The 14243-nt window shown below is 47.1% G+C and overlaps 1 protein-coding gene across 1 annotated transcript in view; it reads right to left on the bottom strand.

Moving 5' to 3' along the window:
- Positions 1-259: 259 nt before the first annotated feature.
- LRGUK (leucine rich repeats and guanylate kinase domain containing) overlaps positions 260-14243 on the bottom strand; it is a 96357-nt gene continuing 82373 nt past the window's right edge. The window contains exons 17-20 of the mRNA XM_045191145.2: positions 13799-13887; positions 12671-12793; positions 6605-6750; positions 260-1808 (exon numbers count right to left, since the gene is read on the bottom strand). Coding sequence (XP_045047080.2) covers positions 1666-1808; positions 6605-6750; positions 12671-12793; positions 13799-13887 — 501 coding nt within the window. The 3' untranslated portion in view covers positions 260-1665. The remainder of the gene's footprint in view (positions 1809-6604; positions 6751-12670; positions 12794-13798; positions 13888-14243) is intronic.

Below are 14243 nucleotides of genomic sequence, written 5' to 3'. Positions count from 1 at the left end.
TTGCTGGCTGTACTGTTGGGTTTGGGGTCAGAGCTTCTCCAGCACCCAGTTCAGGATATTCGAGGCAAAAAGGAGAACCAGGGAACTCACCTCTGTGGCACTTGGGTCGTGAGGTCCCCAGCTGGCCTGTTCTCCCTTTCTCCTCTCAGCCTTCCTGTGTTAATTTTCTGTGTAATGACTAGGATTTCAGCTGTACTTAGAGCAACAGGGCCAAGTGCATCTCCGCCATGTTACCTGAGATTGTAACTGCTACTTTCTTTTAAAAGATTTAATGCATTTATTTTTAGAGAGAGGGGGAGGGAGGGAGAGAAACATCCACGTATGAGAGAAACATCAATTTGTTGCTTCTTGCACGCCCCCAACTGGGGACCTGGCCTGCACCCAGGTATGTGCCCTGACTGGGAACCGAACTGGCAACCTTTCAGTTTGCAAGCCGGCGCTCAGTCCACTGAGCCACACCAGCCAGGGCAACTCTTCTAGTGCGTCTACAATATTTTACAATAACTGTTTAAAAGACTCGATGATGCTGGTGAAAGTTAAACTGTTCTTTCACAGTTTGGGGGCACAGTGATCCACTCTCAGCCTTCCCGCCTTTCCTGAGAGGATCACAGCCCTCTTTCTGCTCAGCCTTGTCCTCTTCTGCTCGTTCCCCTCCCGTCCCCTCTCACCAACTCCAAGGAAAGAATGTTAACCAGCTCCTGCAGAGAACAGAACAGGGCACGGTGGACAACAGACACCATTGCAAATCGGCTGACATCCAAATCTGAGTCATGCAAAAAAGAAGCTATTAAAGGGTTTTGATACTTTAAAAGGGGAAGTCATTAGAGGGTTTTGGTATTTAAAGTGCGTAACAGTCCAGTCCTATGTGCAGGCTCCTGTCCCCGTGAGTCACCTTGCACAGAGGGTTAGGAGAGACCATTTGCCACTCCACACGCATATGTTTCAATGTTTTAACACCCAGGATAATCTTACTGTCACATATCAGCTGAATGCCGTCCTTACCTACAACTACGGAAGTTGTGTTTCTGCAAACAACAAGTAGTGAAAGTTGTTTAAAACGTTTCTTGTGACAGGCAGTACGTAATCAGAGTCAGGAAAGGGTGAAATAAAAAAACTACCTGATATTTTTTATTCCTTCATATTGCTACGGCCAGTCAAGGGCCATGAGAATTTACATTAATTAATTCCCTTTGAGAGGTGCAGTTGATACCACGCTGGTCACAGTTAAATGGAACTCTACAGTTCTTTCGTAATCAGCAGAAACGATTTCAATTCCATCGAGTACACCCTAATGTTACAAACGGACACGCTGAAATTTCAGGAGCGCAATCCCAGGTGGATGTATCCAAAAATCGCCATGCGCAGCGCAGTGCGGGGATCCTGGGAGATTTTGCCATCTGATATTGCAGAGCAGGGAGCAGCTGGAAAAGTCATTAATAGCAACCGGGAAAAACTGAAATTACTGTTCTACGAGCTAAGAATAACTTACATTAAAAAATAGACGCTACTCAGAGAATCACAAAAGAAACTGATGGAGAGAATTAAGGCATGAAGGACGTTCTTTTGTACGTAGTTGGCTGTATGAGAAACAGCCAGGGTCCCTGGCCAGGGGAAGCAGAGGCACTGCGCACGATCAGGGCAAGTTTTCCACGCTGAGGTCAAACGTCAAGCACTGGTATACTTGCGGCCCTGAGGGATTGGAGGAAGGGTGGGTTTGATGTTGGAACCTGGGCGACTGATGACTGTCAGCGTGTGTCGTCTGTGCTGGAGAGGCCCCTTTTCACAAGGAAGTGACGATTTACGTAGTGCTACAAAACATTAAGACAAAAAAAGATACAGCACATATGGTTAACCCCTTGCTACACTAAGCAAAGAAACTAAGCATTGTACGATGTAAGCACCAAAATAATATTTATAATTATTTCGTAACGAACTTTGAGGAACACATGACGTGCAGGCAGGAAAGGTAGAGGATGAGGGTCCGGATATCACGTGTGCGGGTGGACAAGCCTTGGGGCGTGTGGACTCGCACGGTGAGCAGAAGGTTGCTGCAGCCAGCAACTGCTGTGCCGCTCTTCCACCTCGCTCACAGCACTGGAACCACGCCCTGCACCGTGTTCTTTCACAATCATACATACGTGCACTTAGCATGTGCGTGCACACACACACCGCTCCTCCCTGAGGTTGGTCTGTTCACCAACGAGGAAGACACCACGGATGAACCCCGGAGCTAGGCTCCACGGAGGGGTGCTTTAAGCGAGAACAGTTCGGATGAAAGAGCCTGAAGGTAGATGCGCTGTGGCCACAGAAGCCGGATTCTCACGGGGGAGAAAGCAGTGCGTAGAGACTGAGAAAGTGAGGCAGAGGGTTCTAACGGGAGTGAGAAAAATGGAGTGACCTATATCACAAGACCAGGGAGACTCAATCTACTGGGCAAACTGAAGCAACCCAAAATGTTAAAGGCAAACATGGGCATTTTAGAGCTCTGTTCAGAGCAAACGGCACATTCCTCGAGATAATATCATGTTAACAGACTACAACAAAGAAAAGAAAAGGCTCCTCTTTGTTTGCTTCCTGCTTTCCACCACTGAGATATTTTTTAAACTAGAAAGAGTAACAAAAGCACCTTGAGAGAATAAAGTCCCAGAAGAAAAAGACGCGCGTAGAAGACGGGGCCTTCTTTCTCAACCAGTTTAGTTTCCACACCCTGGCAGGTTATATCCCAGGCAGCTGAAATAACTTATGAAGTAATTTGAGAGTGTCTGGTCTTTGAGAATTCACTGACAACGAGAAAAGTACTGGAGACAAATAATACTGCCATTTTAAAAATGGAAATAAAGATTCACAAACCAGGATACCTGACTTTAAACCTTAGCAAATTTGAATTTATTACAGAAATGGCTTGTGTATTTAGAAAATACTGGAGTGAGTAATAAGTGTTGAAAAGGATTTGTGGAGAGAAATTATTTCAGATGAACTTAATTGCCGTCTTACTAAGGCAAGGGTCAAGAACCTAGAGCCCACAGGCTTCTGGTCTGCAGCCTGTTTCAGGAAATTAAGTGGAGGGGAACCTAGCCCTGCCTGCTCATTTCTCTGTTGTCCAGGGCTGCTCTCACCCCACAGTGGTAGTTGAGTAGCTGCAGAAGAGTCCGTGTGACTCATAAATCCAAAAGCATTCACCGTCTGACCCTTTATGGAAAGCTTGCTGACATTTGCGTTGGAAATACCAAGACAGTGTGTCTTGCTTTCTGCAACGCACGTATTAAAGTTTCTCATGTAAATACACTAGGGGATGTGAGTGGGAACTGAGGCAGTACAGGGACTTGGGCCTGGGAGTGGAAAAATACCTGGTGGGTAGGAAGCCAAATTAAGACCAGGTGGCCAGTAGGATAAGCAGACCACAAGAATGTCAGCACCCCACCACTTCTTGCTTCTTTAAAAAAAAAAAAAAAAAAAAAGGAGAATTTTATCTCCCTTCTAAACACTTGTTTTCCCCACCCTGACATGTAAAATTCCACAAACCTGCCATTTTCAAAAAGCCTATCTCTTGGGGCAAGCCCTTCGCCCCCAGCTTAGGAAAGCAGCCAAGCAGCGCCAGCCCCTGAGCCAGCTCACAGGACCGTCTTTCCTCTGGGGGGTCTCCCTTGTGCTCGAGCACAAGCTTAACAAAATCTGCCTGAAAGTTTCTCTGGGGTTTCCTCTCGATTTCTATCTCGGGGAACCCAAGAACTCCCAATGCCGGGAACAGAATCACATACCAGGTGGACTTTCCCTGGAACTGAGTCTCCAGAGACTTGTCACAGGATGCAAGTGTTGGCCAAGGGCCGGAGCCTAGTGTCAGCAGTGCCCATGGCAAAGGCGTAAGTGGCACGCGTGCCGGCTTTGCAGAGATCTATCGCGTAGTAAATACTGAAGATGAGGAACAATCTAATCAAGCTTGAATGTGGGGCTGAAACCAAGATGATAAAAAGATGAAAATAAAAGTTGCATTTATTCAAAAATCAAGGGCACATATGACAGAAGCCTGGTCTGCCAGTTCCTGTGACAAGGATGAGAGTTTAACTGACCCGGGGCCAGCGGTGGGCTGTGATTGATCAGAAAACCACCACCGAAGGGCGTCAGCTGGGTGGTCGCCCAGAAAGCTCCAGGCCCTCGTTCCCCTAAGGAAACATTAAGTAAACAACTAGAGACCAGCTAAAATGACTTCATAGGAGCTCCGAAAACCAGCTGAAGGCCTACAGCAACCAAGTGAATGACCAATCAAGAAAAGTCACATAAAAAAGTAGGAAATATCAAGGTGTTTCTACTCGCCTTTGCCTCACTACCCCTGCCGCACCCCCAGCCCCTGGGGAGTGAAGTACAGTTTAGAGGAAGGGAGGCCTGGTGCCCAGGTCCCTGCTGTGACCCAGAGAGGAGAGGGATGCCCTCACCTGTCTGGGGCTGCCTGACTGGTGTGGGCGTGACTTAGCTGAGTTCAATAGTCCTATGTACAGCTGGACCCTCAGTCCAGAAGCCACACAAGAAGCCCCAGACGGGGCTCTCAAAAACCACAAGGGGGAACCAGACACTCAGATGCCTGGGGCAAGAGATTACTAACTGAGGAATATAATAGAACAGCCACGGCCCCAGGAAGAAGCAGGAGTCTCTTAGGGACGTTAAGACATTTTTTAAAAGCACCTGTGCATAATGAGGAATTGGAAAAAAGCCCAGGGAAAGAACGTGTCCAGAAAAGAGCTGAAAAGACCCTAAGCCTTTCCTGCGGGGCGGATCCTGGGCTCAGTACGTGCCCTGCAAATCAACCCGTCCAGGTCTTCCCCTGCTGGGAGCCAGCCTGCAGACTTGGAGAGCTGGCTGCTTTTCAAAAGCCCAATTTTCAACAGATAGTAAGACATACAAAGAAACAGGAAAACACGGCCCATTTAGGTGAAGTGAATTAAGTCTCCAGAAACTGTCACTGAAGAAAATTGTCGCAGATTTCTGCTATGTGTATAAAAATTTACAATCATAATACCTACTAGGAATGCAGCACTTCGCTTCTCACTCACACCATACTCATCTTGTCTGGTCCTCTGTTATTACACTAGGTGTTACGTTATCCTATACATGTGTTACAGTAATAAACAGAATGTGGGAGATTACTGTATCATTCTAGAACAGATATTATCATTCCCAAGGCTCAGACATTAGCCGATTTTCCAACACTAGACAGGCAGACGATAGTAGAAATGGAACTAGAACCCAGGTCTTCTGATTCCTAATTCGATGTTCTCACCACTGTACCACCCACAGGTCACAGACAACTAGCTCTGCCTGCTCACTCTGTGTTTGGAATGCAGTTTCCTCAAATCCCACTTAAGGGAGGATGCAGGAGAGAAATGAGATGGGAAAGGTCCAGGCACACCGTCCCGTGGGCAGCCAGGACCGTGATGGATGGTGGTGACATGCTTGTCCCAGGGCCCCTGGGTCCCCTCCGGTGCTAGCATGGCAGGTCCCAGTCTTTAACACTGCCCACTCCTGTGCGCTGATAAAACGTGTCTGCTTGAGAATTCGGGATTGTTTCCTGGCACTTGGGTGTTGGGCCTCGAATCCTTACTGCTACGCCCTCCCTGTTGAGTGTAATCCTTGAAACGTCTCAGCCAGCTATGATGACCATAACTACGGCAGGGAAGGGGGTCTCCCGTCGTATGGGTTAGGAGGTGGCCACTTCAGGAACCTCTTCCTTCCCCCACAATGGAGGGGCCACCCATTGTGTCCCCTTGCCCCTGGCAGTCCAGCAAGTCTCTATCCTGTTTCTGATTCCCCTGGTCACGTGAACAAGCAAGGCATCCTCAAGGCCTCCTCGGGGCTCTGGCAGAACACCCCCCCACCCCCGCCCACCTCAGGCTGCAGACAGTGGCTCCCTCCCAGCCCCCAGGTCCTGAATTCCCCCCTCGTTCCGCCATCAACTGCTCAGAGAGCCCCACCTCCTACCCCGACACTGGGTCACTTTCTCCTGGGCCCATTTTCACCTCTAGCCCTTCAGCCTCCCCACACTGTTCAAGGTCTTCACTCACTGGCATCCAGGACATCGCCGCTGTGCCCAGAGACACAAACGCAATGACCACGAGCCTGTGCCCAAAGATATGCATTCACGTGTGTGTTGGGGAGCGATGGGCAAAAAAGGGGGTGATGTAGGGGGGCGGGCTGGGCCAGATCCTTCAAACCTAACACCGTCAGGACTCTGCCAGACTCCCAGAGCAGGAGATCGGTCAGCAATCTGGACCCTTCCATGCTTCCCTTCACCTTCACTGAAAGGACCCCACCGTGTCCAAGGTGGAGCCCAAGTTGTCTCCCCTCCAGCGAGCACGAGCCCCCCGCCCGAGGAGACCCCCGCGGGCACGTGGGCAGGCAGCAGCGTCCACTCTAAGTCGCTGAGTGACCATGGGCACACTCCTGGCCTTTCTGAACTCTGTTTCTCTTCTGCAACAGTGGAAGACTAATAACCCACCCTGCCTACAAGGAGGCCTGCAGGCTTAACACAGCCACTGAATCCAAAAAAACCTGTAACACAAAAACATTAAGAAACACATATAACGATAATAACTGGATGTGAAACGACTCATACCTTTTAGGGCCTGGTCCTTCCTACTGTCACTGATGTCTGATTCTGGGTGTGAAGAAACACTGCTCTCTGAAGACTCAGAAGTCAGGTCTTTCAACCAAGGGCAAGGCTGAAACAGTGCAGGCCTGGCAGCGTGGGAACCCTTTTTGCTGAAAATTGAAACAGAAACACCACCTGTGAGATGGGAAGTGTGCAGTGGCCGCACCACCAATGCCTGAGGCTTCTTTAAGGTGACCTTTACCGCAACCGGTCAGGAGTTTGCGGGCAGGTCTCCGGTGGGCTCAGGTTTTCAAGGGTCTGTGCAGTGAGGTCTACACAGCAGCCGGCATGAAGTCACCTCGCACATCAGCACACACTTCCCACCCAGCGCTAAACCATCCCCCAGTGCCTACAGGAGCGTGGCGCTGCGGTAGGTGCCGGAGTGCGAGACAAGACGAGCACAGGTCCTAATTCCTGGCAGTTCAGAATCAAGGGCGCTTTATATCCGGCAATTCCTGCCGTTTCAAGGAGGAAATGAAAGCGCATTGGGAGGTCTGACCTGGACTACACGCGGGGCTGTCTGATGCTAGTTTGGGGACTGTGATTTCACCCCAGTTGTCAGCTGAGGTTGGAGTGGGACCCAGGTGCTGCCGTTCCTGTGTCTGGGTAGTGGCACTCCCTCCCCCCAGGTGCCCACCTGTGGGAGTCACCTGCTTCTCCGGCTCCCCCCAGGGGGAGACAGCTCCGCCTGCCCAGCCAGCTCAGTCCACAGGGCACTGGGAGTAGCCGAGCAAGGCCGAACGTTATTTCTTGTATTCACTGATTAGCTTGTCTGCCACACTTTGTGAACTATTTACATCTCTTCTTCATTTATCCTGTGAGGACCTCTGTGTTTTCCCAATCAGTTTGAAGGAACTCTTCATATACCGAATTATAGGGAACCATTCCACGCATGGGAAATGTAGCCCAGCCCCCACTTGGAAAAGCCAGTGGGGTGGGAGGTCGGGCACACAGGACCCACGCCCACAGACAGGTTCTCCCGTGGGGAATCAGGCCTGCATTGTACCTAGGCTGCTATGAGACTTGCCTTTGCTAAAACTCCCTCACCCTGAATTGAGGCAGCAAATGTTTTACTGAGTATCTTTAACTTCCTAAAGTTTGTGCTAAACCTCCCAAGGATGGAGTGTAACAAGTTCAACCACTTTCCCCCTTGATCTGTAACACCCTTCTCTTTGAAGTAATTACCAGCATTCTGTCCTTTGCTGTCTGTAAAAGGTAGTCACCTACAGTGAACCTGTGCATAGTAAAGAGGACCATCCTCGATGGAATGTGCCCAGAAAAGCAATAAGAGCCTGTCCGGGCAGGGAGGGGTTGGGCTCTCTGGCCCTCTTGCCCTCTCTCTCACTTAGAGAGAGGCCATGCCGTCCCTTTTCCCCCACAGGATTTCTGTAGTCCGAGTGACCTTGTCCATTGCTGCCCCAGCACACGGATCCCACGGGTTGGGGTCCACATCACCGAATGACACTACTTTTGCTGTATTTTAAACAGCTTGCTGTTTTCCCTTTTAACTTCACTTTGAACCTAGAGAAGCTTCCAAGGTTTATATGGACATATATTCATCTTTTCTTCTGTGATTTTTCTCATTTCTCCCAAAACATTTCATTAACACTTTAATCAATCTGCCACACGAGTGTAGTTAAAACTAGGTCGTGTTATACAGAAGGGCTTATAATAGAAAAGAATAATCACCCCCATTTCACTCTCGTGAGAGCCTGCCATTTTTAACCAGGCCTGGGGTAGATGCCCTGACAATTTTCTTCCTTCTTAGTTATATGCTACTGACACTTATTGACTTATCAGCTTCAGCCACGTCTTTGGTTGATAGGGATCTTTGCGACGACAGGGAAGGATTCAGCTCACCGGAGACCACTTCCCTGACGTTCCTCCCCCGAACAGCGGTCCCACTATCTTCAGTTCCTCCATCTGTCAGAGTTCCATCTTCATGGTCCACTTCCTGCTCCATCGACAAGAGATGACACAGCGACTTCCCACCTCCACCTTCTAAACTCTGTCATGAGAGTCCTCTCTCCTTTTCACTGCCAACGCTGATTATAGTAAGTTTTGACCTCAGAGTTACGTCTTTTTGTGAGTTAGCCAAAGGTGGATTGAAAATGTTGAAAATTAATAGATAACTGTTTACTGCAGAGACTAGCAGTTGGCTGTGATTATTCTTTCTTCTCTAGAGTTCCATCCATGTAATGATTCCTAGCTCTGCAAAAAAAATACGTTTCAGGGATCAAGTCCAGGCCAACCGCCACCTGTTCACACTCAGGTTTCGGTTCATACATGGCAGTAGCAAAGGCTGGCACGAATTGCGTCTGTTCAAGACTGAGCCTGTCATTTAAGTGAGCGCATCTGTGTTAACTGGGATGAGAGGACTGGAGCTGAGATGGAAAGGGCAAGCCAGTCTTAATGAGGCATCTTCAGGAGTTCAGGGCTCTGTCACTGGAAAAACACAATCCAATTAGCTCTCTGGGCCTGTCCTTGATCCAGGAGGAAATGGAGTGGGCGGCACATGCATACTGAGGGTGACACGTCCAATGTGGGCCCAAACATATACTGTCAGGTTGGAATGGCAGGCCGAGGCTGCAGCCCTGGGGTGGTAGGTCATGGCCGGAGGAACCCAGAGCCAGCTCTCCTGCAGAGCTCCCGCACAGCTCAGCATGGATGCCTGACTCCCGCTGGACCCGAGCTCCCTAGCAACTATAGCGAGGGCTATATGGCAGTGATATTTCCATCCAGACATGGTCCAGGAGGGGGCAATCTCCCTGCACCTACAGGTTCTATTTAGAAGTTTTGACCACTTGTTATCAATGGACAGAGAAGCCGAACTGCTTGCTTCACAGAGGATGTCGCTCTCAGGCTGAGTTCTTGTGTCTGTCTTTTTTCTGCTGGATGACAGCCTTTGGAGCCTCCTTGGAGAATGTTGGCCCCTTTGGGTAGAACACACAAGACCTTGTCTTCCAACTTCTTGCTCCCATGCAGAGTTATTGAGCTGGTCCAAGAAGTACGTCCCGGAGAGGTATAAGCTGAGACGATACTGCCGATACCTGGGTTTTCCAGGGACTGACCAACTCTTCCCTCTGTCCCCTGCAGTGGGAAAGTGCCACTGTGACCCCAGGCCCGGGATCTTCTCTCTAGAAGTAAAACTAGACTGAGTCTTTCCCCTAAATACAGCCACAGATGCATTTATGTTTTATGGGCTAGATCTTTTATTCCAACCTAGACAAACATAAAGATGTTCTCCCCTTTCTAGTGAAAAACATAATAATCCATAGATTTTATGGCCAAATCTCTAGTGATATAAACGTAGTATGTTGAAGAGAGGACAGAGAGTAAGTAGCAAGGATGCCCTGGCCAGATGGCTCAGCTGGTTGGGCTGTTGTCCCTTACACCAAAAGGTTGTGGGCTTGATTCCTGATCAGTCAGGGCACATACTTATCATATACTTGTCTAGGTTTCGGGTACAAACCCTGCTCAGGGTACGTTAATGGAGGTAACCAATCGATGTTTCTCTCTCTCTCTCAAATCAGTAAACATATCCTTGGGTGAGGATTAAAAGAAAGAAAGAAAGAAAAAAGCACAACTGCAGTGGACTTTGACGACTCGATATTGTATTGGTTTTCTAGGGCCGCCACGACAAAGTTCTGTGCTGAGAGTGGAAATTCATTGCCTCGCAGTTCTGGAGTCTCAAAGTCTGAGATCAGGGGGCCGCAGGGCTAGCTCCCTCTGCGGGCCGTGAGGGGAAGCTGTTCTGGGTCTCTCCCCCCACGCCTGGTGGTTTGCGGGCAGTCTTCGCTGTTCCTTGGCTGTGGCATCCCCCCAGGCTCTCTCCCTGTGTATATGAGTCTGAATCCAAATTTCCCCTTTTTATATGGACACCAATCATATTAAATTAGGGGTTCACCCTACTCCAGTCTGACCTCATCCTAACTAATTACACCTGCGATGACCCTATTTCCGAGAAGGCCACATTCTTAGGTACTGGGGGTTAGGGCCCCAACACGTGAATTTTGGAGGGCTGCCATTCAACCTGTAACACATAGGTTTTGGTGTCTTATTTTTGGAAAAAAAGAAAAAGAAAAAAGTCCATTTAAAACACACATAAAAAAGGGATCACAGAGTAAGTTCTGCCTTTCAACAATTACTTTTCCTCTGTAGCAAAGAAAAGTAGGAAATGGAAATGCTTTGAAAGTTGGAAGTCAAAGAGCGGTGGAGTTGAAAGACACACGTGTTACCTTGTACGAAGGGTCAGACTGGCCCCCTTTTCACCATGGGGACAGAGGACACGTAGCCCACTGCAGCCCACTAGGCATTTTTTCTTTTCTTTTTCTTGTTAGGGACTGCATGTTGTGTTCCCTTCTCAAAATCCTTATGTTGAAATCCTCACCCTCAATGTGCCAGTATAAGAAGGTGGGGGCTTTGGGAGGTGACCAGGTCAGCAGGTGAAGCCTCAGCCTCCATAAACGGGATCAGTGCCCTTAAAAGAAGAGAAATAAGACACCTTGCTTCCTCTCGTCGTTTTGCAACCTGTGAGGCACAGCGAGAAGACAGCCACCTCTCTAGCAGCCAGGGAGAGCACCCCCGCCACAGCCCACCCTGCAGCCTGCCTGCTCTCGGACTCCCCCGCCTCCGGAGCCGTGGGAAATGACTGTCTGTCACTGGGCCACTCGTCCACAGTGATTTGTCACAGCAGCCTGAACCAAGACGTTCTCTTTTTCACCATATTCCCATCGACCTGCCTTAGTGTGCTAGAAATTCACAGCTAGATAAACCGCAGAGCGCCGCAGTTCCGACACTGTCACAGAAAGCTGATCGGCTCAGCGCAACGCCAGGTCTTAGCGCTGGTGAAGTGTGCAGCCTTGAGCAGACCATTCAGAAGCGATAGCTGTTTTTCACCATCAAATACCGAAGGAAACCCCAAATGACATAACAGTAAAACTCAGAAAGGAAGGAGTGTGTTACTTATTTTTAAAACTGTCATTCTCATTATAACATCACCCTCATAAACCATCCCTTCGCTGTGGCAGACTTTTAAAATGACCGTTTAAGGCTATATTCATACCTTGGAAATTACAAAATGCTCACTGTTAAAAATATGGGGAAGAAAAAAGAAAATTAAAATTGGCCATAACCTTATTACGAAAAAACAGTAACTGATAAAATTTTGGTGTATTGCCTTTCGGTGTTTTTTTTTCCTATACATACACACAATATTTGTAGACCTGCACTGTGTTGGGTATACCTTTGCATCTGACCGTTAACACGTATTATATTATAGGCATTGATTTGTATTTAACTCTTTATAATTTATCTAAATTTCTTAACATACAGAGATATGAGAAACTTAATTGTATTTTAAGGATCAATTTCTCCCATTGTTTGAATAGTTCATCAAATCCTCAAGGATTTTTTAAAGATTTTATTTATTTTTAGAGGGAGACAAAGGGAGGTTGAAAGAGAGGGAGAGAAACATCCATGTGTGAGAGATACATTGATCGGTTGCATCTCACACGCCCCCAACTGGGGCCCACAACCCGGTATGTGCCCTAATTGGGAATCGAATGGGTGACCTTTGGTTCGCAGACCAGTGCTCAGTCTGCTGAGCCACACCAGCCAGGGCCCTCATGGATTTTTAATAGTTTTTTAGGGTATATGTGTGTGTGTGTGTGTGTGTACATATATATACCATACATTTATATATATATTTATATACACACATTTATATATATTTATATATTTATATATATTTAGTATAGACAATTTAGAAGTTACAGAAAAGAGATAAAGGAGAAAAGAAAAATAACTGATATTTCTAGAGCAAGGGTGTCAAACTCATTTTCACCAGAGGCCACATCAGCCTCGGGGTTGCCTTCAAAGGGCCGAAATAACTTTAGGACTGTCTAAATGTAGCTACTCCTTAACTGTTAAGGAGTTGAAGTTGCATTTGGCCCTTTGAATGTAATGGGTGCCACGATCTTCACTCACCAGCAGGAAAGAACCGATTCCGTCCAACAAAACTCAGCTCACCTCTTTTCAGGGTGTGTCCGGAAGACGGTTTTTAAAAAATCTTCTTCACAAACATCCAAACTTTTCTGTAGTTCTAAAGCTGTGAAATGATGTACACCATTGATGGGTGCTGGTACTGAACCCCTGAAATTGGAAGTAACAAAGAACAAATACAAAGAACTTTGTAACGATGCCACGTGTACACACGTGTAATACCTAAACACTGACCCTTACACCCACATGCATGCAAATGCCAATAAAGTCTATTCGGAATAATGTAATGTATTCACTCATAATCATGCACCTCAGAGCTGGCATTATTACATTCTGGTTTGCAGATTAAGCAAATTTGTATTGCTGTTAATGTTCCGTACCTATTAAAGTATTAATACATAATCTAATGCTTTGAAATAATACCAGAATAAAATGGTTCTAAAAATACTATAATTCTAAAAATTCTCAACTGAAATGTAGTATAAAATATTCTGTTTTTCATCTATACTAGGCTGTTTCCCTAGAGTAACTTGAAAGAATCATTAACCAGTTTTAGGGAACAAATCCTACCGCTATTCACCCCAGACTTGCTCAACAGAGTGGCTGTGCGCACAGCAGCCCAGCTGCGTGTAAAAGCATGCAGATTAAAAGCAGCTGTCTGTTCCAGCATGACCCACCTGGAGCTCGTATCTGAAACCACTTCATTGCTCTGTGCAGTGTTTTAACAGGCACGGCCACTCTGCCAGTCAGGGGTCACGCAGGCTGCGGCTTCAGCTGCGGCGGGGACACTGCCAATCATCTGGCACGACCCTCCTGACCCTCCGACAGGGCTTCGCATGCACCACACAGCCTGTCTTTGAACCAGACCACCCGAAGGCGCCCTCCCAATATGGAGGAAATTAATCACTTTTTCCACACATGGCAGACAGACAAAACTTATATTTGTGAAAAATTGTCAACAGCTGAAAGTTACAGACAAGAAAAAGAACTGTAGTTTAAAACAAATTTAAATGGCCTTTTGATTCTGAACGACTGGGTTTGTTTTCGCATAGAGGCCCCTGTTTATGTTGATGATTTAGGATTCATTTGCTGTATCTGATCCTGGAAAATCAATCGAATGGTGCGCGGCTGTAAATAAATGTGATGACTCGCTACCTTTGGAACAGGAAGGTGTGATGAGGAGGTGTCTTTCCCAGCAGGGCCTGCCGGGCCATCTTGCGCTGCCTCTCTAAAGATTTCTTTTCCTAGGCAAGAGACACGATCAGAAAGTTATACTGATGTTAAAAATATGTCAGATGATTAAAAGATCTGTAATCATTCTCTTCGTACTAGAGATTGCCAGATATGTGAAGAGCAAAGTGAAAAACACATAGGCCTAAAAAACAATTGCTATGTATTTGGTGGGGGAAAAATTATAAACAAAATCAAAATAACTTTTATGAAGACTGTGATTTAATATATAAATTTTATATGACATCTAAATAAAATGTGGCAACATTTTATTAACATTTCATGCTTATATTTTTATTTTTCCAATGAGATTATCTCTCACGGGTCCAGATTATTCTTGTCTTTTCAGTTTTCCCGGATCATAACACAC

The sequence above is a fragment of the Desmodus rotundus genome, chromosome 6 (assembly GCF_022682495.2).
Source record: "Desmodus rotundus isolate HL8 chromosome 6, HLdesRot8A.1, whole genome shotgun sequence".
NCBI lineage: Eukaryota > Metazoa > Chordata > Mammalia > Chiroptera > Phyllostomidae > Desmodus > Desmodus rotundus.
This window is presented reverse-complemented; position numbering and strand designations above follow the sequence as displayed.